This window comes from Capricornis sumatraensis, chromosome 15, assembly GCF_032405125.1.
Source record: "Capricornis sumatraensis isolate serow.1 chromosome 15, serow.2, whole genome shotgun sequence".
NCBI classification, from domain to species: Eukaryota; Metazoa; Chordata; class Mammalia; order Artiodactyla; family Bovidae; genus Capricornis; species Capricornis sumatraensis.
In genome coordinates, this window is record NC_091083.1 from 79,013,534 (window position 1) to 79,039,789 (window position 26,256).

The 26,256-nt window shown below is 48.7% G+C and overlaps 2 protein-coding genes across 17 annotated transcripts in view; one reads left to right on the top strand and one right to left on the bottom strand.

The window, feature by feature from the left end:
- EYA2 (EYA transcriptional coactivator and phosphatase 2) overlaps positions 1-3,494 on the top strand; it is a 170,414-nt gene extending 166,920 nt beyond the window's left edge. For all 3 annotated transcript variants that reach the window (XM_068987109.1, XM_068987111.1, XM_068987110.1), the window contains one exon: positions 3,414-3,494. In XM_068987109.1, coding sequence (XP_068843210.1) covers positions 3,414-3,494 — 81 coding nt within the window. The remainder of the gene's footprint in view (positions 1-3,413) is intronic.
- A 13,935-nt stretch (positions 3,495-17,429) lies between these two features.
- ZMYND8 (zinc finger MYND-type containing 8) overlaps positions 17,430-26,256 on the bottom strand; it is a 122,847-nt gene continuing 114,020 nt past the window's right edge. For 8 of the 14 annotated variants that reach the window (XM_068987024.1, XM_068987022.1, XM_068987025.1 and 5 more), the window contains 3 exons: positions 25,774-25,931; positions 24,587-24,653; positions 17,430-19,104 (listed from right to left, as the gene is read on the bottom strand). In XM_068987024.1, coding sequence (XP_068843125.1) covers positions 18,965-19,104; positions 24,587-24,653; positions 25,774-25,931 — 365 coding nt within the window. In that variant the 3' untranslated portion in view covers positions 17,430-18,964. Of the gene's footprint in view, positions 19,105-20,921; positions 21,006-24,586; positions 24,654-25,773; positions 25,932-26,256 lie in introns of all 14 variants that reach the window. The other 6 variants (XM_068987017.1, XM_068987023.1, XM_068987014.1 and 3 more) reach the window with 1 other exon arrangement.

Genomic DNA, 26,256 nt, shown 5'->3' on the forward strand with positions numbered 1-26,256 from the left:
CTCATCCTCTGTCGTCCCCGTTTTCTCCCGCCTTCAATCTTTCCCAGCCTCAGGGTCTTTTCCAATGAGTCTGCATGAGGTGGCCAAAGTATTGGAGTTTCAGCTTCAGCATCAGTCCTTCCAATGAATATTCAGGACTGATCTCCTTTAGGATGGACTGGTTGGATCTCCTTGTAGTCCAAGGGACTCTCAAGAGTCTTCTCCAACACCACAGTTCAAAAACCATCTATTCTTCGGCGCTCAGCTTTCTTCACAGTCCAACTCTCATACCCATACATGACCACTGGAAAAACCATAGCTTTGACTAGACAGACCTTTGTTGGTAATGTCTCTGCTTTTTAATATGCTGTCCAGGTTGGTTACCCACTACTCTTTATTACTGATGTCATCATTTTATTTAATTCTCCAAGCCCCTCCCCCCACAAAGTGGGTACCATCCCACTTCATTTTATAGAGGACATGTTTGAGACTCAGAGAGGTTAATTAATTTATTTAAGGTCACACAGCTGGCACATGTAAACTGCTATGTATTTTGCGCCAAACGCCTGGTAGGAAGGAGGTGGACTTAGGAGTTTCAAACACTGTCGTTCCGCACCCCCGAGCTGGTCAGAAGAGAGTGGAGTCCACCAAAGAAGACTAGGGCACACCACCCCCATACGCCAAGCTCCCCTGAAAATTCCCACCAGTGTCTGAAGCAGCAGCCCCAGCCCGTTAATGAGCAGCTCTGTGCGCCAGCAGCTCTCCTGGCCTGATGGATGGGCCTCATTAGCCCAGGCCGCTGGACACCTGAGCAGTGTGAAATACAGCGACAGGACAGGGGGCTTCAGCTGTTTCAGCTGACAGTGTTGTTAATGTCTCCATTTTAGTGGGTCATTTGTCTCCACCTCTCCACAAGTGATAAATCCACCCGGGCTCTGCAGCCACCAGGCCTGGGAGGGAGGCTGCTGAGACAGTCTCTTCCCCTTTGCTCATTTCCTCCCAGAAAAATAAATTACATTGTTTAAGGAGGGACTGGACTGGCCAGGCAGCCACCAACATCCATCTTTGCAGAGAATGAAAGGCTCAGCCAGGCTGAAGGGAGGAGGATGGGGGAGCTGAAAGGCATTAAAGAGATGGCATCTGTTGCCCACGATGGATCATTTTTTGCTTTCTTTGGGCAAAAGAGAAAAGGATGTGTCCATTGAGAACTTCGCTGTGAGAAACTCTCCTTCCCTCTTCTCCCTCCCTTCCTTTTTTCTTTCATTCCACGAATATTCAGTGCCCACTGTGGGCCAAGAGGCAAGAGCAGTGAATATGACTTTCCAAGCTCAGACCCTCCTCAGGGCTTTTGCACTTGCTGTGTCTTCAGCCTTGACTACTTTCCTCCAATATTTGCATGGCCCCTGCCTTCCCATTCTCTGGGGCCTACTTAAATGTCACCCCTCCGGAGACGCCTGCCCTGACCCAGCTATCAAAAGTGCAGAGCCTCCAGAGGCAAGAAAGGGTTTATTGTGCTCCTGGAACCAAAAGGACACTTGTATAGTTTCTACCCTGTGGGCAAAAAACCTCACAAGGCAGCAGATCTACCACGGAACTGGGGGCATTCATACATGTTCATCAAGCATCCCCTGTTTACTCAGTAAATAACTGAAGGTCACTGACTGTCTTGAGGAGGCTCAGTATCTTTTAGCTATAATGAAGACTTAAACACTTGCTCACCTAACAAGATTAGAAGTAGGTGTACCCTAGGTTGTTTCAGTAGGTCCAAAAATTTGCCAAGTATCCCTTTCCATCATTTTGCTCTACCTTTCTAATCATCTTTGGCTTTTTCATTTCTGCTATGTTGCCTCATGATCTCAAAATCGCTGCCACAGCTCCAAACATCACGTACTAACATGCCAGCATTCAAATGAAAAGGAAAAGTAAGGAGAAAAGAGTTTTTGGGTGCTTCTCTCTAACCATGAGGAAAATCTTTCCCAGACGCCCCCAGCCAACTTCCTCCTTGGCTTCGGTGGCTCCCAAGTCAAGAGGGATACAGGACAAATCGCTGACAAACAGGGTCTGGGTTGTCATAGCTCATTTATATAATCATAATTCACCCCTTACTTACCTCTCTGGCACAGTGCTGCCAAATTCAGGGTTCTGGAAGCAGGAAGGAGGAGGATGGCTATCAGACAGGCATCAGCTTTAGTCAGTGGTTACATTTTCTGGTGATGAACAGGCAGTCAAGTTTTTTTCTCTGGAGTCAGACAGAATCTCCGTGTGCCTCAGTCCCCTCATTTGTGAAACAAGATAGACATGGTATACAGCAAGTATTATCCCCATTTTTCAGACAAGCAGCAGAGTAAATCACTTAAGGTCACCCAGCTAACGAAGGTAGAACAGAGCTTTGACAAGGACAATCTCAAACATTTAACCTTCACACTATGGAAGTATTCACAGATTTCTCCTTTCCCATGACTGATTTCTTTCCGTGACCAACATAGCACTTCTTTTACACCAATTACTTCTGCCGTATCTGCATGCTGCCTGTCCTGTTATCTGCTTCGTGTTTCCCTTTCAGTCAGCGCACTTATGTTTAAGATGAAAAACCTCACTGCATGACAGTAACACAGAGCAAGCATCACCTGCTGTAAAGAAAAGACAAAAGCAGTCTCTGGGACCAGCCCTGTCTGTTCACATGGAAGTTAGTGAGTGTCAGGGAGGGGTTGAAGACGCTGTAGCATCTGGCCAAGACTTTCTATCTGAAGTATCGTGATGGAGAACACGTTTTTGAGACGGAATTGCTTTCCTGCTGTGTGATTTGATGCCATGTCTGTGCACCACTTCCCTGGTGGCTCAGACGGTAAAGAGTCCGCCTGCAGTGCAGGAGACTCAAGTTTGATCCCTGGGTCGTGAAGATCCCCTGGAAAAGGGAATGGCAACCCACTCCAGTATTCTTACCTGGGGAATTCCATGGACAGAGGAGCCTGACAGGCTATAGTCCGTGGAGTTGCAGAGTCAGACACAACTGAATGACCATCACTTTCGGCACATCAAGACCACAGCAGCGGTCCCAACGGAGCGGAGAGGGGTCAGCCAGTCCACATGTCAGACAGTGCAAGATAAGGCGTCAGAAGGGGACTCCCCTGGTAGTCCAGGGATTAAACTCCACACTCCCAGTACAGAAGCACATGTTCCATCGCTGTTGGGGAACAAAGATTTCCCCAGGACACTGGGCAAAGCCAATAAATAAATAAATAACAGACTCCAAAGAAGTAGAAAGGATGACCAGACCGGTGGGTACTGATCACATTGGCGGGGGGCTGGGGGTCCACCATGGTGTGTTGACTTGGTGACTTCTCCTAAGGCTCTCGCCACAGGCGTGGGGCCCAGCGGGGCTGCAGGAGGTGCCAGCAGAGCCGTAACCATGTGTCTGCGGTTCTGTGTTCCAGCACAACATGCCTTTCTGGAGGATATCCTGCCACGCGGACCTGGAGGCGCTGAGGCACGCCCTGGAGCTGGAGTATTTATAGCAGCACCCACGGCCTCGCCACCCGCCATCAGAGATGCAGCCCACCAGCCCAGGCCCCCGGCTTTCCCGCTGCCCCCGCCAGATGCTGGACACCGGGCAGGGTCCCTCCAGCCAAGAGGTGTCTAGTGACCACTTCAGAAGTTGTCCTTTCAGTCCCAACGCGGGTCCTGAGAAACAGGGCACCCAGCAGTGGCTTTGGAATATTTAACTTTGGGGAAGAGGGCTGGCTCAGAGTCCAGACTGTTCGGCAAGTCTCACAGAACAAAAGCAAGGAATTGCTGATTCGGGGGAGGGCCGGTGATGAGAAGGGAACAGGCTTTTTTTTTTTTCCACTTTAATTTATGGACTAATCTCATTACTCCGCTATTATGCTCTTGTACCTGTGTTGGTTTTCTTAGCTGTTGGTGTTTTTGTTTTCTCAGCTGGCATGTTTGGCGGTGCACAGTTCTAATTGAAGCCTCTCTGCTCCGTGTTGTGCTTTGGGGGGACTAGTGAAGGAGGCGATTCGGGGCTATGGGGAAGACTGTTGCTTATTTTGTTTTTAAGAACCTAACCTGACATCATGTGGACAGTGCACGTGCCTTATACCGCCATCTTGTTTTCTGGGAAGAGGGGACCCTGGGGAGGAGGTGGTATTTTGCGACGGAAAGAGGCATTAAATAAAACCACGTTTACATTTTGAAGTGGGGTAGGGTGTCACTACTTGATGACCACGTTTGCGGCTTCTGAATATGTTGGTCTTTTCCTCTTTCGTTGCAGAAGTATAAAATCCAACTCAAATTGGCTTAAGCCAAAAACAAAGCATCTCCAGGAACTTTAGTCCATATACGTCTTCAGGCATAGCTGGATCCTATAGTGGAGATGGGAAAACGACCTGATGATTGGAGTTTCAGAGCTAGAATCTGATACACAGAAAACCATCACCAACAGTGAGATGGGCTCTGAACTCCCTAGAGGCAGGTGCTGTTTCTTTCCTCTCCATTTCCCCCAAAAGCAAGCATGGGTCCTGGTGGTCAAGTGACTTTCTCCTGGGTGGTTTTACTTCTCAGGCAGGCTCTTCCCCATTGTGGCAAAAATGGCTCCAAGAATCTTTCAGCAAAACCACACCAGTAGAAAGAGCTGCTTCTGCCTTGAGGTTCCAACAAGAGCCCCAGGATTGTGTCTCATTGGCCAAACCTGAGTCATGAGCTACCCACAGAGCTGGATTTAGGGTAAAACCTCTCACGAGCAGAAAGTTGGAGAGAGCTGGTTCCCTAAAGAAGGAATCAGTGAGCTACTACTAAAAGAATGTGGGGGGTGCTATGGAAGTAGAGCTAATCTCCATGCCTTTGGTAGGAGTTTGTTTTCCAGGGGATGAACCGAGGATTCGGTGTAAGAAACAGGAAGAGACATCCGGAGGAGTTCCAAGGGCGTCTTGAGCTCTGTTGCTGCCCACAGAGTTCCCAGCAGAGCCTGGACCCATTTGCTTGGATGCTAAGCCTAAGTATAAGCTCCTCCCTCTATTCATGTTGGTGAAATCCAGGGTCTTCAATTGGCTGGCATCCATGTCAGTGGAGATGGGAAAACGACCTGATGACTGGAGTCGCAGAGCTAGAACCTGATACATAGGAAGCCATCACCAACAGTGAGATGGGCTCCTCTAGGCGCTGAGCTCCCTGGGGGCAGGTGGTTTGTTTCATCTCTGTTTCCCCCAAAATGAAGCATGGAATGATGTTCTTGGAATCAATCCACAGAGTGGATGCTAACACTAATTGGAATCCCATTATAGATGAGGTTCCTATATCAAACCGACACAGCATATTAAAAAGCAGAGACATTATTTGTCCGCCTAGTCAAAGCTGTGGTCTTCCCAGTGGTCATGTATGGACGTGAGAGTTGGACCATAAAGAAAGCTGATCGTCAAAGAATTGATGCCTTTGAACTGTGGTGTTGAGAGTACCATGGACTGCAACCAGTCCATCCTAAAGGATATCAGTCCTGAGTATTCACTGGAAGGACTGATGGTGAAGCTGAAACTCCAGTGCTCTGGCCACCTGATGCAAAGAACTGACTCATTGGAAAAGACCCTGATGCTGGGAAAGATAGAAGGCAGGAGGAGACGGGGATGACAGACATGAGATGGTTGGATGGCATCACTGACTCAATGGGCATGAGTTTGAGCAAGTTCTAGGAGTTGGTGATGGACAGGGAAGCCTGGCATGCTGCAGTCCATGGGGTTGCAAAGAGTCAGACACAACTGAGCGACTGAACTATAGATGAGGCAGAAAGAAGGATGGAAGTATAACTGAAATCATAGTAAGGTAATTGGCTGGGTGAATGGAATATTTGTAAAAATGGATGAATAGATGTTTAAATAGTTGGGTGGGTAGGTGGCTGGTTAGGTGATTGGAGAATGGATGAATAAATGGGTGGATAACTCTTGGGATGACTAGATAGATGGTTATATAGATTATGAGTGGTTGGATGATTGAATAGATAACTGAATTGACGACCAGATGGTGAGATGGTGAGATGGATGGGTGGCTGCTTGTCTGGATGAATGGATGGTTGCATGGTGAGATGGAAAGATGGATAGACGGTTAACTAGGTGAATGAGTGGCTAAATGGACGGATGAGTATTTGAATGAGTAATTGGATAGAATGACTAACAGTTGATGAGTGGTTGATAGTAATACTGTGGTGGTTGGATACGTGATTGCAAGAATGGTATAATGGTTAGATGGACAGATGGTTAAATGGAGGTAAAGAATCCCCAGAGTTAGCTGCTGGAAACATGGGTCAGCCTCACTATAATCTGCCAACTTAGGTTTCTTCTAATGAGTGGAGGAGATGTGCTGGATGAATTGACTTCTGGCTGGAGAAGCAAGAGGGACTGGAGCAGAGCCACCGGGCAGTCAGTGATGTGAACACTCCTGGATCCTCCCTGTTTTCCCATCGACACCCTGGCCACTTAGGTCCCCGCTTGTGATCACGTGCTATCCACCCTTCCCTTCCAGCCACGATCACAACCTGCCATCAGATCGAGAACAGAGTTGTGGTTGCCAAGGGTGAGGTGGAGGGGAGAGGGACAGGCTGGGAATCTGGGGTTGGTAGATGCAAGCTACTACATTTAGAGTGGATAAACAACGAGGTCCTAATGTGCAGCACAGGGGACAATATTCAGTATCCTGTGATAAACCGTAATGCAAAAGAATGTAAAAAAAGAATGTGTATATGTGTATCACTGAGGCACTTTGCTGACTTGCAGAGATCGGCACAGCACTGTAAATCAACTATACTTCAATAATTTGAAAAACAATAATAATAAAGTAGTCCACCTCCAAATACTAAAAAAAGAAAAAAAAAACTGCTGTCAAGAAAAATTCTGTTTAGAGTTTAACAAAGAGTAAATTTACTTATAAAAAAATAAACTTTATTTTAAAAGGCTTCCGTTAGCGGCACTAATAGTAGACTCTCAGCTGTCCAACACAGAAAGAGGTTTGGGGTGAAATAGACCTGTCCCTTAATCCTGAAATTAACTGCCTAGGGGGTCAACTACTTCTCTGTTGTGATGACTGACTGTCGAAGGCTGGTGCTGACGGTCCACAGTGAGTGAGTGTTTCATTCTGAATTCTAGATAACTAGATGACTTGGAGCTCTCAGTGGGTAAAGACACTATCTCTCTCATTCTGTAAGAGAGATGGCAATAAATGAATGTTGGATGATGGATGGATGGATGGATGGTGGATGGTAGGTAGATGGATGGATACATGGATGGACGGATGGATGGATAGCTAAGATTCAGTAGTCCCAGACTGCTTGCCTTCACTGTTTATCCAAAAGTATCCTGCAGCCCTCTGGAACACTCTAAGAAGTAGAGTAATTGGACTGTGCATTACTCCCAAACAAAAGCCCTTGGCCTTCCGGAAGTCTGAGCATGACACCAGAACTTCCTGGCCAGCTCAGCAGAAGGACAGAGAATCAAAGAAGTCTTCAGGTCAACCTCCAGGGCTGAAGGTATTTGTTTCACAAGGGCTTTAGAAATCAGAGAGCTAACATGGGGATTTTTCAGTTGCTGCTGCTACTAAGTCACTTCAGTCATGTCCGACTCTGTGCGACCCCATAGACGGCAGCCCACCAGGCTCCCCCGTCCCTGGGATTCTCCAGGCAAGAACACAGGAGTGGGTTACCATTTCCTTCTCCAATCCATGAAAGTGAAATTATGCAAACGGCATAAATACCATCAAAGTGGCTTTTAAAAAAAAAGATGTTTTTGGCCTACTTGACTGAAAGTTTCAGGAATGTGTGATCTCAGACCCCATCACCACCAACACCCCAAATGCAGAATTCAAGTGTCTCTAAATTCTTTTAAATTCAGTCTCTTTGTCTCTATCCCCGGACTCTGTTTCCTCTAACTTGGCTTCATTTATAGACAATAATTCACACACTTGGGGTAAAAGATGTAGCAGGAGTGATTCAACAAAGATTTCTATTGATTGAGCATTGGTTAATTCTTAGAAGGATAACTGCTTAGGAAAGATAGGTTAAATTTATTATGTGAGATTAAAATGTCCTGATGGTTGAAATATTTTGAGTTCGTTCTTCCTTAGTTATTTGCAGCCAAGAGCATCTCAACATACATAGCACATAATAAATAGTAGTAGTAGTAGTAGTATATCACATGGGCTCAGATGTCTACTCAGAAAATCAGTCATTCAAGTGATCGGACGTTTTTTCCATCAGATATTAATCGAGTATCTACAATGCATTGGCAGTGTCCCAGGCACAACAGACACATATTTGAATGAGACATATTTGAATAAGACATTGTGCTTGCAAAAAAAAAAAAAAAATTGAGAAATTTGACCACCTTAAAAAACTTACTGAAAAACATAAGTAAGGCTTCCCTGGTGGCTCAGTGGTAAAGAATCCACCTGCCAATGTAGGAAATGCTGGTTCGATCCCTGGTCTGGGAAGTTTCTACATGCCCAGGGGCAACTAGACCCGTGCACTACAGCTTCTGGAGCCTGTGCTCTTGAGCCCGGGAGCCCCAGACACTGAAGCCCACTTGCCCTACAGCCTGTTCTCCACAACAAGAAAAGCCACTGCTATGAGACGCCTGTGCACCACAGCTCAAGAGTAGCCCTCACGCTCCCCAGCGAGAGAAAGGGCCTTGCGGCAACGAAGACCCAGCGCAGCCACAAATCAATTGTAAAAATAAAAACATGAGACGAAAGTCAATTTGAAATTCAAATCACAGACAACAGCAAGCGTTAATCCCCCCTTAATATATAAAAAGCTCCTAGAAATAAATTATTATTTCTATATTTGGCCAACAACCCAAATAAAAAATGATCAGAGGCCGTGAACAGATATTTTTGTATTTTTTTTAAAGTACAACTGGTTCTTAAACGTATACAAAGATGCTCAAGTTCACTCATAATAAGAGAAATGCAGATATATTGAGATACCATTTTTCACATCAGAGTGACAAAAATTCGAAAGTTTTTATGACTCACAGCGCTGGTGGAGCTGTGGGGCTTCGTGCATTGCTTGTGGAAGCTGAAATTGGTACAGCTCCCAAGGAGGGAAAGCTGGCCACGTTTATCCAATTTGTAAGTTTGTCTCAGTAATTCCACTTCTGAGACTCTACAGATATTTTTACGTAAGTGGGCATATTCTGTATAGAGTTATTTTCTACAATACTGTCTATAATAGCAAAGATTGAAACCCAACCGAATATCCATCAGCAGTGGACTGATACATACTGGCTGTCGGACTGTTTATCTCGTTGGAGTTTGGACCTTACTCCAAATCCAGTGAGAAGACACCAGAAAGTTTAAAGCAGAAGAGGGGCATGATCTGACTTCTGTTTTAAAAAATCATCCTGATCTGGGGGATGGGTACCCAAGTATAACCCTGTGTAAGAATATGTCACGATATGCACTTGAGCTTGGTGCCGTAAACTGGGTGTAGGTTACAAAGGGAGGAAGTACCCTCAAGGTCATGAGAAAGCCCATGACCAGCTGTTTTGCCCAGACACCCTGCCTCCATCCTTTCCGCTGGAAACCATGCTCCCCGACACAGATGAGGGACGACGGCCCCTCATGGTCCTTCCCAGCCTCTCCCGGCCTTCCACCTCTCTTCTGATTTCTGTCACCCCAGTTCTCCAGGCTCCTATAAATGGACCCATACAGAATGCAGCCTGGTTTCTTTCCTCACAAGGATTTGGGAAACTTCTAGGATGTCGTCCGTATCCATAGACAGATTCTGGGTAGAGGAAAATCTGAGTTCAGCGCGCTGCGCGGTTCTCTCCCAGCGCCTGCAGCCCCGACGATGCTGCCGGCTTAGCACCCGCGACGCTGTGCTAGCCAGTGACCACCAGAGGGCAGTGTGAGCCCGCCTTTGGCCTCAACTGCCCGCAGGTGCCACCCCAAGTTAGGCCTGGAAATAGCACTGCAAGGATTCCAGAAGCGTTTTCTTAGGCTGCGCCCTTGCTTCCGGGAGTGCTTCCCTGAAACTGCAGCACCTTCAAGGATATGTTCAGGCCCAAGAGTTAAGGATTAATTGACCTGCTGTGGTCGCAACGGGGATTCAAGCAGAGAGCAGCAGGGTGACCTCGAGCCATCAGCAACCACTCGCCTGGAAGCGCTTCTTCCTACACTCAGCCCGGCTTTAAAAGTTAACTGCCCTAACGCTTAATAATACCATAGTCATGATAGTTTAAATTGTTTAACAAAATGGTTTTTTTTAATCCGTAAATTCAATATAGCAAAATATGCAGAAGTTCATTCAAGGATGATGGATAAGCCAGCTCCAGCCAAATACTGATTTTAAAATTCAACCATCAAGTATTTGGCCAAAAATGAGTTATTTGGGGAGCTCAGGCTGCAGGGGAGAGGGTGTCTCTTTGCCCCTGTAGCTCCGTCCCCACCGCATGGGTACCGGGACCGCAGAAGCCCAGCCCGCCTGTCTCTTGTAGCCCTTGGATTCCTGCAGGCCACCTGGTGTGGCTGAATGAGGAGCCTGGCTCGTGCATTTATTAAGCACCTGCTCTGTCCCAGGCACCCGGCCAAGCCCTGGACTTGCACTAGCGCCTTTCATCACAGTCACACAGGTGCTGTCTGGAGAGGACAGATTGCCCGTGGTTAAGATGTGGCCTGGGGTCACATCCCAGCTCTTCCTTTTCCTGTTTGTGGAAACTTCACTCTCTTGAACCTCAGCTTTCTCACCTGTAAAATGGGGTTGATGAGAAAACCCACCTCACAGAAATGCTGCCAGCACTGAATGCATTCAGACATGAACAACATTTTTTATTTGAAAGCCTCCTTTTCGGTCACTGCACATGAGAAATGCATATTATCTATAACAAGACCCCGTCTAACATATATATGTGTGTGCATATTATGTGTATACAACTAAAATATGCTCCACAACGCAATGCTGACCTATAATACTATGGTCCATCCTGTCCTGGTCTCTATTTAAAAGATGCAGGTCGCAATCCACTAAATCGACTCCATGACCCACCGTTTAGAAAATACTGGTTCAGTAAAAGGCTCGGCAGACCATGCTGTTCTCAGGAGTGCCATTTTACAGAAGGGGAAATTGAGGCCCAGAGAGTGTCGTGGCTTGCCTGTGACCCCACCCACTGGAAGGCAGCAGAACCCAGACTCCTACCCAGTATCTCTGATGCCTAAATTAAGGCTCTTCCACACAAGATGCAAACTGGCCAGATCTGACCCACAGAGAAGTTTGACTGATTTTCACAACATTTGCAAAATTTGGTACAACTATAGGTAATTTGGAAGACATAACTCAAAATATGAATTTTCAACTTCCCACTAAAAAGCGTGGGCCATCTGGCAACACGGGGACCTACGTATGCACGGGACCAGCAGGAGCCACACCAGAGCTGCCACTTTGAGCTGCTCTCCAGGTTCATTCGTTTACCCCAGTCCCCACCGTGCCACGGAGAGAGGAGCCTGCAGGTTACAGTCCACGGGAACTCAGAGAGTCAGATGTGACTTAGCAGCTAAACTACAACAATCACTGTGCCGTTTTGTGTCCCAGACACTGAGACAAACCATCAGTTGGTGTAGTCTATGGTTTTTTCAGAATGGAGAAATATTTTTCTATCACAAAAGGAAAACCAGGACTTCCCTTGTGGCCCAGTGGTTAAGAATCTGTCTGCCAATGTAGGGGACACAGGTTCAACAACTGGTCTGGGAAGATTCCACATGCCGTGGGACAACTAAGCCTAAAACTATTGAACCTACATTCTACAGCCCATGCTCTGGAAAAAGGGAAGCCACCACAGAGAGGGGCCCACGCACTGCAACTAGAGAAAGCTCTCTCACAGCAATGAGGATCCCGCACAGTCCAAAATATATAAATTTTTTCAAAAAAGGAAAAACAAAAACTAAACCAAGGGACCTACGTTTCAAAAAAAGCACAAATCTTTTCTTACATATTTAGGTACAAAGAAAACACATCAATATCAACCCCAAACCTGTTTCACCTGGCTCTATTCCCTGACTTGCTGAGAACTTGCAGCCCCCATCCTAACACTACCCTTTATCTACCTCCTCCTGGTTTGCCCACCACTATGTCCGCAGCACCTGAAACTGCTCAGCCAAGAAAAAGTGCCTAATTAAGAATGAATGGCTTTTATACAAAAGCTTCTCCCAATATTAACAAATGCGCAGTAACGGTGAGGAGCAGGCACTCTTCGGTCAACAGGATGGCTCAAGTCCGGCTTCTGCCGTAACTAGCTGTGTGACCTCAGGAAGCTTCCTCCGTTTCTCTGGGCCCCGTGTGTCCTCAGCTGCAAAATGCACCGTGTACGTAAGTGACCGGGAATGCGAAAAATGCTGGATAAATGAAGTTCCCTTCTCTTCCTTCATTTCGTCAAGGTGAACCGAGGTCAGTACTCAATCATGCTAACAAGTCACCTGGTGACCAGTTAGCCTGGCCTTGGATTATCTACAGGGCCAGGGAGGGGATGGTTTCCCATTAACATCATGGCCTGAAAAGAGCCAGATGGCAACATCAGAGATTCGATCCCCAGGCACATCTCTGGGTGAGAACCGGCCTTTTCAACGTCCAAGCGTTCCTCTTGCTGCTTACCTTCCTGAACTGAAGAGGCCGGAGAGCAGAACATGTCATCTTCCAGACTCGCTTGCAGCCAGGGATCTGAAGCCTTTAAGGGCTCACCCATCAGCCGCGTCCACAAGACACCTGTGCTTGTGCTGAGTTAAGAAAGGGAAAATGGCTGAACACAGGAGACTGGCCTGCAGATGAGTAGGGCCTCCTGATCCACAGTGGCTCCCCTGGGGCCCAGGCCTGCAGTGTGGCTTCCTCAGCCGTCCTGAGATTCTGTAAATACTCATGATGCTATCAGCCATACCCTAGCAAATTTGAGCAAACTCAGGGAGACGGGGGAGGACAGAGGAGCCTGACATGCTCCAGTCCACTGGATTGCAAAGAATCGGAAAGACTTAGTGTCTGAACAACAACAATCAGTCACACCCAATCAGGGAAGCAGCTAGATCCACCCCGTGTGGCTGGGGAATGGAGCTGGTGATAAAGAACCCGCTTGCCGATGCAGGAGATGCAAAAGATTCGAGTTCCAGCCTGGGGTGGAGAAGACCCCCTGCAGGAGGGCATGGCAACCCACGCCGGTATTCTTGCCTGGAGAATCCTATGGACAAAGGAAGCATGACGGGCTACAGTCCACCGGGTCACACAGAGTCAGACACGACTGAAGCAACTTAGCACGCACACATGCACGCACAATTTATTATGAGAATTATTAATAAGCCTTGTATGTCAGCATGTGGGAGGAGGTTGAGAAGTGAGGTCTGAACAGGGACTTGTGGAGCCACCAACCAGGCAAATTGAGAGGCCATGGGGTCCATCTAGTCACCAAGTGAGGCTGCCGAGGGCCAACAGTAGAGAAATGGGCCGGGAACCATTGCCTCTGCAGCCAAGCGGCCGGTGCCAGGCCAGGTGCTGATGCCCAGGAGTCGGGAGGAAGACATGGACGCAGCCCAGAGGACAGCAAGGACATGCCGGAGCCTGCAGACAGGTCTGCGGCTATCTGTCACCACATCAAACCACAGCGACCTTGTAAGAGGACACACTGCTGCTCCCCGTCCACCTTCAAACTCTCTCACAAGTTACTTTTGGTCAATTTCTACCTGGGAACCAAAGGATTCTGGGAAATATAGTCCCAGCCTAGCCAAATAAACACAGCGGAGCACAGACCACTTGGCTCACTAAACCCTTCTGCTTCAATTAGGAGGGTGACTTCTGCTCAGGTAAACTGACTTGACTGATAGAGACTTTGGACAAGTCTGCAGTGGGTCGACTTGTCAATGCTTTAATTTCCCATCTTAAGAATCTGCACTGGAAACAGCATGAATCTCAGTTTCCCAGCCTTCCTTGCAGTCAGAATATAAGCATGTGACCTAGGCTCAACCAATCAGATACACCCAGATGGTACCCAGGCTCAGCCAATCAAATACATCCAGATGGTACTTGGGCCTCAATTAGCTACAGCCACATGGAATTTGTAGGCTTACCCAATGGATACACCTACATTGAAAGCAACGCAAGCTGATTCTGATGCGTAGAATTCCATCTAGAGGAAGTGGAAGAGACATAACGAGTGTTACTAGTGACAGCCGCCGTGTGTGGACCGGTGGTAGTGACAGGAAGGTCCTGCAGCATAATTTGTATATTGTTCATAGCTGTCTCTCCTGCCCTCCCTCCCAGAGATCTGAGTCACTTAATATCCTTTATAAGTTCCTTTCCTGCTCAGACTTAACCTATAATGGACCCTATTGTTTTCAAGTAAAAACCTGACGCCCCTCTAACTTCATTTAACCGTCAAGTCTGTTTCCCAGCCTAGACAAAGAGAGAAACAATGTCCACTCCCGGGGGCAGCGGAGTCAGAGGCATTTTGTAAACTTACCACAGTGCCACCGACTCTGGGCCAGTGTCATCTGAGGGGGTCACGGACCTGGGTTGTGAGTCAGCCAGACTGATTTGAATCCCGGCTCTGGCGCTGACTGCTTTTGTGACCTTGAGCGTGCCTGCCTCGTGGGGTTATCATGAAGACCAAAAAATTCCCGTACGGAGCAATCTCTCAGCACACAGCTCAGGGTGCAGGACGCACTCACACCAGTGATGCTAGAAGGAATGTGAGTGACCTTTGTTTCGCTGGATTAAAGAAAATAAGTAACAATAGAGGCAGTGTCCTGATGGAGTCCAAGATGCAGGTGGTCTGTGAACGCTGAAGCTTAGAAAACATTTACATGTTTGAAACCCAACCTTGACTAATGTCACTGAATCATACACTTTTAAAAAAAATGGTTAAGAGGACAAATTTTATTACATCTCTTTGACCCCATTAAAAAAATAATAATGTGAAATACCCAAAGCAGTTATACACTTTAAATACTATGTCAATAAAGCTTTTAAAAATACCCACCACCCTAGCTTCCCAATTCCTTCTGATCCTAGTTTTCAACCCCCGCGCCCCCCGACCTCGCTACATTCTCTGACCTCATCAACCTCCAGCGCGGAATCCCTCATTCTGGCCTCACTCGCCTTCCTCCTCTTCTTAGAAGATCCAGGTGCCCCCTCGGGTCTTTTTCATTTGCTCTCCCTTCTGCCTGGGGTGTTCTTCCAATCAGGCTACAGGTTCTGAGATCGAGCTGCCCATCAGAATCACCTGAAGAGCTTTATGGAGGCCCAAGCCCCATCTCGGAAAGTCAGATGTTATTACTTGGGGGAAGAGGGTGGCACCTGGACATCTATTGGTTTGTTGTTTTAAAACTTGCCAGGTGCGTCTAACGTTCAGGCAGCTTTAAGAAATCACTGCCCTACACATCACGCTCAGTCCCCACCGTCTTTAGGTTTCAGTTCAAAGGCCAGCTCTCCAAAAGGCCGTCCCCAATCACACCATTTACCTCCCTTCCGTATCCTGCTTATTTCATTCTGTCCCCTCTAGGGTTCTGTTATATACATATCTGACTGCTTCTCAGTGAGAATGTCAGATGGGTGAAGGCAGAAGCTGGGTCCTCAGTGCTTGGCTCACACAGGTGCTCAGCACACAGGTGTTGCCGGAGTGAACCTACACCGGTCCCACCTGGGTCCAGCGCCAGCTCTAGGGGCTGCAGTTCTCCAGGTATGCCACAAGGTGGCGATAGTACCTGGCTGTATTAAACAGCACTTTGCCAACAAAGGTCTGTCTAGTCAAGGCTATGGTTTTTCCAGTGGTCATGTATGGATGTGAGAGTTGGACTATAAAGCTGAGCGCCGAATTGTTTTTGAACTGTGGTTTTGGAGATGATTCTTGAGAGTTCCTTGGACTGCAAGGAGATTCAACCAGTCCATCCTAAAGATCAGTCCTGGGTGTTCATTGGAAGGACTGATGCTGAAGCTGAAACTCCAATACTTTGGCCACTTGATGCAAAGAACTGACTCATTAGAAAAGACCCTGATGCTAGGAAAGATTGGAGGCAGGAGGAGAAGGGGGCGACAGAGGATGAGATGGTTGGATGGCATCACCAACTCGATGGACATGAGTTTGGGTAAACTCCGGGAGTTGGTGATGAACAGGAAGGCCTGGCGTGCTGCTGTTTATGGGGTCACAAAGAATCGGACACGACTGAGCGACTGAACTGAACTGAGACCCACCAGGCAGCTGGGCAGGATGGGGCGGGGAGGGGATGCCTATCCTTCCCTGCGCCCGGCCATCGCTCAGAGACAGGGGCAAGAACCACAGCAGACAGCGCTGGGGTTCTCCCTCTCCTCCTCATTCCTAGACTTCAAACAACTGAGCCCTGAAAACACTCCACTCAGACTGAAGTTTGAGGGAGAAGGCCCCGCTGCCCTGTCTGAGCCTCCAAGTCCTCCCCCTCTTACCTGGCCACTCACTGAGCCCTGGATGTAACCTGGGGTGACTCCCACAGGCCCCTCAGCTAGCTCATGGCTGCGCACGAGGCAGGTCTGCTAGCCATGCCTGAATATCCATCAACTGGGGGCTGTGACACGCACTGTCACCTTCCACGTGGCAGGCTCCCACACCCACGAAGAAGAACAAAGAAGCTCTCGTATGGTCCTCTCTAAACCAGCCCCATTCCGCTCCTTTCACAGTACCAGCCAGGGATGGCCTGAGGGGCCAAACCATGCCCCACTCTTGTCCAGCCATGAGCTGAGGCATGTTCACGTTTAAATGATTGAAAAAAACAAAACCAAAATAACTATGTGACACGTGAAGATGAAATGACCAGAGTGTGCCTGGGCAGAGTCAAGGTCACACGTTGCCCACAGAGCTCCCTGTAGCTCAGGCTGCCATCCCAGCCATAGAGACAAACTTACTTCCTCCCGGAGAAAGCAATGGCACCCCACTCCAGGACTCTTGCCTGGAGAATCCCATGGATGGAGGAGCCTGGTGGGCTGCAGTCCATGGGGTCGCAAAGAGTCGGACACAACTGAGTGACTTCCCTTTCACTTTTCATTTTCATGCATTGGAGAAGGAAATGGCAACCCACTCTGGTGTTCTTGCCTGGAGAATCCCAGGGATGGGAGAGCCTGGTGGGCTGCCGTCTGTGGGGTCACACAGAGTTGGACACGACTGAAGCGACTTGGCAGTGTTCTTCCAAGACTGACCCAGAATTTCCCTTCTGTCTCCATTTCTGTCAGTAAATCCCCAAGAACTGGACTTCCCAGGAAAGCTCCCAGTGGGGTCCATTATTTATAATGTGGAGAGAGGGGTTCCTGACCTTGTGTGGCCCCGTCTCCATGTTTGGTCCAAACCTGACAAGGCCATCCCGACCAAAGGGAAAACTGCAAATTTGAGGACGACCAAGGCATTTTTCCAAAACAGTTTAATTAAAAAAGGGTGAAGAATCTGAAAAACTTAAGGGGTGGGGGGAACCCAAGAGAGCATACCGCGTGAGTCCACTGGCTCAGTCACAAAGAAACACCATCATCAAAAAAGATATTTAAGTTTAATACAAATTTTATACAAAGAAAATGTGAAAAAATACTTCCATATGCTAAAAGCAATTATGCTTCACAAATAAGGCCAGCTAGGCTAGGTGGGTTTTTTTTTGTTTTTTGTTTTTTGTTTTGACAACTGCAATCGACAAATATTCTTTTCCTGTTTTCTTCTAGGACTCTCTTTTTTATTTCTTCTCTAATATGGGTAACTAGCTGGAAACTGTACAGTTCGCATCCTCTTATCAACAATGAAGAGAAAGGAAACGAGACTAAAATGTACAACAGAATGTACTGGAATGATATCGTACAATTGATTTTTCTCATATACATACGTCACCTTTTTGCTTTTTCAATGCTTCTTGTTTTACACAACATACAAAATGATACTACAGCATACGTAGTGTTGACAGACAGCACGGCGGCGTCCTGCTTCCCCTCAAACTGCCTGTTTCATGCTGACATAAAAACGTAAAATTCCATCGTATAAATAGTACATACATGCTTCATCTCAGACTCAAATGTCCTCTCCGCGTGCGTCTCGCCTTTGACTTCTCACTTCCGTGAAGCACGGCCATCTCTTACCAAGCGGGTGTGAGTGTCTTTAAAGGAACCACAAAGCAAAGAAAAACTCTCTGTTTCGGAGCTTCTGACTCGAGCGCTTTCTACGGTCCTCTCTTCGGCAAACTGAGCTGAGCGGGGCTTGTTTCTAGTTAATCTTTTGTAAACAAGGATGTGGGGTTCTGTTTTGTTTTTTTTTTGTCTTTTTTCCCTTTTATAGGAGTAGAGTCATCGTGGAAATCACATAAAATTAACGAGCTCCTCCGTGTGTCCTTCTGGTCCAGAGAGCTTGCCTTTTATAACATGATAACGTAGTATTTGAAAGGGGCTAATGGGTGCATGTGATGTTGTCCACAGCAGCACCGAATTCTGTGCTGGAAATTCCTGATCCCAACGTGCCGTGTACAGACATACGAATGGAAACCGCTCACGGGGCATCAGAGGAAGAGGAGCTGTGCGCCCCAAAGCGAGCCCCGCGCCCTCTCCGCACCCCTGTCACAGACGGGCTGGCTGACCATCCTTTCTCCAGCATTCAAACATTCTATTTGTTGTTGGGTGTGTTTTCTGTTTTTTATTGTTTTTTCTCCTCTCTCTCTTTTTTTTTTATAAGTTAAAGTCAATACAAATATAAAAAGGGGAAGGTACTCTAGGCTCGATGACATCCACAAATTGTACATTATTTACATCTAAAGCAAAGGTTTCACGTGGGTGGAACAGTCCTCAGTCAAGGCTATCGCCGGACGTGATGTAGTGTGGGTGGCCTTCTGTGCCGGGTGCAGAGGCCGAGTCTGAATGGCTGGCATCCTCCAGGCTGAGGGTGGCGGTCTTCCGGACTCACGTTTCTTTGCGGTTTCCGGTTTCCCTGGTGTCTGGGTTGTTTCCCTCCATGGGGCGAGCAGCTTGTGTCCCAGCGTGTCCCTAGTCCCAGAAGGTGTCCAGGCGGGACTCTTTCGGGATGAGGCTCTTCGAACTGGTACCGGCATTGTGCTCGGAGCGGGCCGACCCTCGCTTCTCCTCGCTGCCGCTCCAGCAACTGGATTTACTGCTCCGGGAATGGTCTGGGGAAAGGGGAAGCCAAGGGGAAAGGGAGCTTTAGCATCCAGGCCCACCCCTGAACAAGGGCAACCATCCCCTTATGTGATCCACACCTGCTCCCCCAGGAAGCCACCTTCCCCTCCCGACTCCCCACAGCACACAGGGGCAAAATCCTGCCACCGTTTACTGCCCTGCATTTATAAGGATTTAACAAGAGCTGGTGGGAAAAACAGGAGGGCATCATGCTCAGAGAAAAGAAAGACAAACGGGGAAAAGGTACTAATTTATCGAGGAAGATGTTTCTTGTGTGCCACTTGGGACCAGGCACCCTTGCCACACGAGCAGACACCAAGTACCCCCATGTCCTTGTTGCATCCGACCTTGGCCACTAAAAAAGGCACTGAAATTTGGCGTTCAATCTACTCACTTCTGTTAATGGGGTTCCTTTAATTATTGTACAGGCAACTTGAAAAAACAGACTTACACCTAAACCAGCCAAAGGAAAAGCAGTGAGGACCAGAATGGTTAAGCCCACCTGGGCTTAATGGTTAAGACCAACTGGCTCCCAGTAAGGAAGAGCTTAAGGGTCAACTGCAGGATGCAAGAACCAGAGTGAGACCTAAGGGAGCTTCAAGGACGTGTGCGTTGTAAGGAGCTACATCGTGGATGAGTAAGACGTGAGGACACTGAAGGATGAGCCAAAGGAGGTGTCTGTCCAGCTGGGAGACAGTCCAGCCTGCAGGCTCAGCGGGATGGCCGACTCTGAGAGACCCACCAGCACGTCACTGAGATCCCATCATATCTTAGATCATTTACCACGTTCAGACAGATTGGGACAAAACTTTTTTTAACTTCTTGAGGTGGGATGATAATATTTGATTGAAAGAAGTCGGCTGTCAAGCTTAGAGACAGAATCGGAGTGAGGGAGCAAGGGACTGGATCATCGCCTAGAAGGGTGACCACTCTTATCATCGCCTGGTGATAGAGGCATGTGTGTGGTCCTGAGCTCTGGTTCTGGAAGAAAAGCAGCCAAGACAGTGGTAAGGATCTCCCAAGTCCTGGATTCATTCAGGAGGGAATGCTTCCTCGTCACTTGCATCTGTGACCTATTGTGGTGGGCAGAGCTGGGGTCTGGGGTCGAGCTCTCTTGTGGTCCTTGAGTCCACCTCTTCTTACACGTTCTTCCCTACTCGTGACACCTACACTGTTGTTCCTCCGGAAGGTCAGTGATGCAGCTGGTCATCACAACACGGAAACTCTGACAACAAGGCAGTCAAGTCACACTGGAGTCTCCTCAGCTCTGCTGAAGGCAGAGACCAGCTGGGCAGCAGGGCTTAGCTTACTTAGCACAGAAGCTGCATCCCAGAGCCAGGCTGGCCACCTGAGGAACTTCAGAGCCGACAGGACAGGGCGTGCTGGCTGGTTCAGCCGGTCACTGCAGAGGGTGTGACTCCAGGACTCATGGAAAGACTAAGGATGAAGCCCCTTCAAGAAGCCAGATCGGGAATTCCCTGGCAGTTCAGTGGTTAAGACTTGGTGCTTTCACTGCCAAGGGTAACAGGTTCAATCCCTGCTTGGGGAACTAAGATCCCATGAGCTGCATAGCATGGTTAAAAAAAAAAAAAGACCATCTGTCCTGGCTCTCTCATTTCTTACTGCAGTTTCCGATGGCCATCAGAGGCACAATGAGGAAGAAACCAGGCAAAGCCAAGACCCATCACTCAGGAGAACAGGAGAAGACACGCCCACAAAGCAAACACACACGGACACACACAAGACGAGCCCTCAGCCTGCCGGGAAAAGCTCCCCGCTGGCTGCCGTGAGGCGGGTTCATACTTACACTTCTGGGCTGGGTAGTTGGGGTGCGGCTGGTGGTCTGTGGAGGTTGGGGCAGAGGCAGGTTGCTTGTCGCACCTGTTGCTAACTGGAGAGATAGCACAGGCCCCCTCAGAGTCTGGCAGAGAGCTGAGTCCGCCAACCCCACGGGCTCGCTCTCCTGCTCATCAACAGGCTACTGGTCTTAGCACGGGGTGGGGGCTGCTGGGTTGATGTCACCATTTTCCAACTCAAGGCATTCACAGGAGACTAAGTCTTTTAAAAATGCATAGTAAAACCATGAACAGGATCCCTGGACACAGCACGAGAATACAGGTGGAAATACGGCATACAAGGACATAAAAGCAACCACGTGAAGCCATCAACTCCCAGAATTCTGACAGCAAATTTTTCTCAGAACCACTAGCTCTATCAAGAGTTTAATTCAGCCAGGGAAACAGGAGGTGCCGGCCCCACCACACTTAGGTGGGAAGGCTCCACCCAAGGAACCCAGATTATTCAGGGCAAGTATAATCACAAATCTACTGCCAAGGCTGATGACAGATCAGAAAAGAGAGGGCGATGGAGCTGTGTGTGCTGAGAAGGACTGAGGGAGGAGCCACAGGTGAACTTCCGTGGGCCACTCCTCAGCCACGATGGCAGGACACCAACACGTAACTGTCTGAAATGCAAGAGCCTGAAATGAGCGACAGGAAAAGTGTCTCAATAAAACAACTGTCACGGTGAAGCACTCGGCAGGGAAATCGCTGAAGATACGCTACAGGGAAAAAGTAAGGCTACACAGAGATGGAAGAGCACGACCGTAATGATGGAAACACAGATGATCGCCTGTCAGCCTTTAAGAGAGCCAACAGCCGGAACTGAGAAGGACCAACCGCAGTTACAGAAGAGAATGCACACGTTCTCCACCTTGATGATGGGCAAGTCAGAGCGGGGAGGTGGGGATGGCCGAATATGACAGTGGAGGAGAGGTGAGGGAGGCGATGAGCACCGAGAGAGGGGTCCAGGGGCACTGCTTCCTCCACCTGGAGAACAAGGACGAAGCAGACAGTGTTGAATTGGACCAAGGGAACCCACAGAGCACATCCAACAGTGACAGGGTGGTCTGGGAGAGAGGGGAGAAGAGAGGTGGTAAGTGACCCCGATTCTCATCTTCTAAAGCCAGAAGTCAACAAGCAGTGTCTAGATAAAGTCGAGAAACAGAAATATGGGGAAACAAGTTATTTACAAATAAGTACCAGATGCAAAAAGATAGCCATGGAACCTGGGACAAGGAATTTTTTTCCCTGTTTGATTTTCTCCGACTAGTCATCCCCTGGTATCAGGGATGGTACAGCGGATTCATTCCAGGACCCACCATGAATACCAGATTCCATGGATACAAAGTCTCATGGTCAGCCCTCCATATCCACATCCACAGGTTCAACCAGCCACAGACTGTGTAGAACTGTATTCATTATGGGGGAAAAAATCCACACAGACGTGGACCTGCATGGTTCAAACCCATGTTGTTTAAGGGTCAACTCGATAGGCAGGCATCACTTTAAAATCTTAAAATGAAGAGACAAGTGAACAGGAGAGGCCCACACCCACCCCCAGGAAGCTCCTGTCTCCTGGTCAACCTTTCTCCCTCCCGACTAGACCCTCATCTTAACCAGCCAGGTTCCAGAAGCCGATAAAGAACATAGGCACCTCCATGTTTTTGCAAAGCCCACTTTTCTCCAGATTCCTTCTACACTGTCAGCGAGCAGCAAAACACTAACAGAAGCCCGGAGATGTATGAGGAATCAGAAAATGAGCTGGTCTGTCTGCTTTGACGACAACCCATCAGCCAGACGGCTGTGGAACGCAAATAGGGGGCAATGAGGAGCCATGAGCTCCCAGTCCTGATCCAGCCTCCAGGGACCTCTGGTTCAGCTCCCTTCTGCCCCCGCTCTAGAATAACACTGCAGCACTCCCTAAAAAATGCTGACGATTCGGGATCTTTCCCTCCCTCCCCCTCTAGTTATCAGACTCCCTGGGATGGTCTTCTTCCCACTCCACCCTCCGCACCAACTCCCCAGCAACTTGAGCCTCCCTACCTCCTCTCTCTACCCTCCCTTTCTACTCCCTCGCACACCAGGGTGTTTCAGGTCGGGGGTCAGCCAGTGACGGCCCACAGGCCAAATCCAGCCCAACGCCTGCTTTTCCAAGTGCAAGCTCACTGCAGCACAGGCCCATCTGTTTACGTGCCATCTGAGGCTGCTTTCATCTGACAACGGCAGTTCTGATAAAAGACGGTGTGGCCCTCGAAGCTTCTCCTCTTTTACCCTCTGGTCCTTTACAGAAAGCTACCAACCCCTGGGCCAGGGAACACCTCATCCACCTCACAACTGGGAGATGCTGTATCTCCCAACCACCTTCCTGCATGCAAGCCTCCTTGTCCCACTGGATTCCATACCCCACAGCACCGCTTATCTTCCTAAGGCCCATTAATCTTCCCACGTGGATGCCGCCACTTTGCTGCTCCGAGACCTCAACAGCGGCCCCTGCCGGCAGCAGTGTTTTCCCCAACTTAAACCCTTCCCCACCCCAAGCACCTCTGCAGCTCTGACACATCCAAAATCCTACTTACGGCTCAGCTGATGTTTCTAAACTCACTCTCCACTTAAGCCGAACAGAAACTCTTGTATCACCACCAAAAGCAGGAACCCATAACACCTGCCACACACAGCAGGCAACTCTACAAATCAACATAAAGAAACCCAAACTGTAGCAGGAAGCTCTAGGCGGGTGCCATGCTGCTGAGGTCTCGAGTCCGCTCTGCCTTTGTTAAAAAGAGAAGCTAGAAGAAGGGATGAGAAAGACCTCAGCTCCAAACTCAATGTGTCCTCAAAATGCAATCACAAGACCTGAGTGAGAGTGAGAAGGGAGTTGACAGGCGGTTCAATCATAATTCCATGCCCAGTTCATATTCCCCCTGAAGTCAGCTCATGCCACCCCCCTTTCATCTCCCCTGAACCTAAACCCCACTTCCAGCACCACTGGGGAACCTCCAGCCACCCTAACAAGGGACATCACTTCTTCCTCTATGTACTCAATATGCAGAAATGAAAAAAAAAAAAGTTTGGTTTTCAACAGAAGAGAATGATCTAGAAGAGAAGAAGACCCTGGTTGGAGCTGAAGGACCCTAAAAACAGCAGAACAGTTCTCACTGAGGATGAACCCTTTTGGAAGGCCTTAAAACTGGTTTTGAGAGTGGGCAGGGGAAACGCCCACTGGGCTAGAAGACAGCTCAAACTCCACAGAAGAGGAGAACCAGAAAAGTTAGCGCCAGCCTGCCAGGTTATCCCTCGAGAGGAAAGATTTCTACAGAAAGCTCATCTACTAGAAACGGGTTTTTTTCCTCTTAAGGCTCAAGAACCCTCCTCCACGGAATGTAGGCACTGGGACCTCAGGGACTGTTTCACACAGTTTCATTCTGCTTGGAGAAATGCCTCAATGCCACCTGCCCAGCCACTCCCTCATTCCCTCACTCCTGCTGACCGGGCAAGGGCGCCCCCGAGAATCCCTAAGGAAACCCAGTTTGCAAACCACCGTCCTGAACCCTTCAGGCTCTCCCTGGGGACATGGCTCCCCTCTGCCCGTGCGGAACATAAGAGCACATTCACCCACCAGGGGGCAACATACCAGAGCCTTGGTTGGAGCCTAAGAGAATGGAGGAGGGCGTCTCCCTGGAGCCAGAGAGGTCGACAGTCTAGAAACACAAAAAGAGAGACATGGAGGCAAGGCACTGGGGTCAACGGAGCCCTCCCAGGGAAGCCCCGGGATCCATGGGGGTGCTCATCACGGCCCCGCCAGCACCTTCATGGCCCCTACCTGGTGTGCTCAGGGAGGGGAGGCCAGGTCAGCTGGGGTGGCCCTACCCCGTGCCCTTTTCTGGCCTGTCTCCCTGGAAACAGGACTAGGGGGGGCCCTTATTCCACTCTAGAGCCTCAGTGTCAAGAATACTATTCCTCAACTGCCCTCTCTCTAACCTACTCCCCTCTCCAGATTTCTACCCTATCACAAAAGAAGTACAGCTGTCCCCCAGGACCCAAGGTGGAATGGTTCCAGGAGCCCCCAAGGATGCACAAGTTCCTTATATAAAATGGCCTAGAAGGATGAATATAACCGTGCCTTTGTATCCGAGGGTTTCGCATTCACAGATTCAACCAAACACAGAATGGCATTTTGGCAGGTTGCATCTGCAGATGAGAAATCCATGGATACAGAGGGCTGACTACATATTACACCATATTATACTGATTCACTTTTATTTCACAATAACCTCTTCCTAGGCAATACTATCAATGAAATCAAAGAGGTTTGACTTCTGGGATGACTTGATGTTTTCCCTAATACACGTGAAGTAAAACCATAATGACTACAAATGTAAAAAATGACCAACGTGTCATCTAAAATAATGCCTGCATACAATCCATATACCACACCCTGGGAAAATAAGAGGTGCAATCTCTGTGTCCAATACGGCAGCCACCAGCCCCCCATGGCTATTGCATTTAAATTAGTTATTACTAAATTAATTTAGTAACATCTGAAATCCAGGTTCTTGGTCACACTAGCCACAGTTCAAGTGCTCAATAGCCACCTGAGGCTGGTAACTCCCACAAGGGGCAGAGGAGATACAGAACACTGCCATCATCACAGAAGGTTCTGCTGGACAATGCTTGCCCTCAAACACACCTGAGGAGAAGGAGGCCTGCAGAGACCCTGTCGCCCCCACCTGCAGCCTGAAGACAGACTCGCCGTGGCGGTGGGAGGGGGGCAGGTCTGAGATTCTGCTTGGCCCCGAGGCGCGTGGGACGGATACTCACCGAGCCACCGTCCTTGCTTTTCTCAGCTGGCGTCTCCTTCTCTTTCGAGGCGCTGCTTTCCGTGGGGGCTGCCTGAGTGCTGGAGGAGGTGCCCTGGGATGATTTAGTTAGTGTTTCTGTGTTTACCTCAGGGTCTGCTTCCTGCTGAGGGGCGGTAGCTGTGGGCAAAGGGCAACAGAAGCCATGTATAAGCTGAGCGTAGTAGTGCCCAGGCCAGCAGGAAACCCTGCTCTGTGCAAACCACCACGTGCTAAGAGATGCCAGCCAACCCCACCCAGGGCACAGCGCCGGCCCAGAATAGCTGGACCGGAGTCTTCCCAGACGCAAGAATTCCAAACTGTGCGTGAAGATATGTTCATTTTTCAGAGTCTGTGATTTAAGTTTTATTAAATCATTCTGGAGACAAAAGCATGTTCGTGAAGCAAACAGCCTAGTACGGTTGTTCCAATTACTCATTTCATAATTTCTAATTTTAGACCAGTG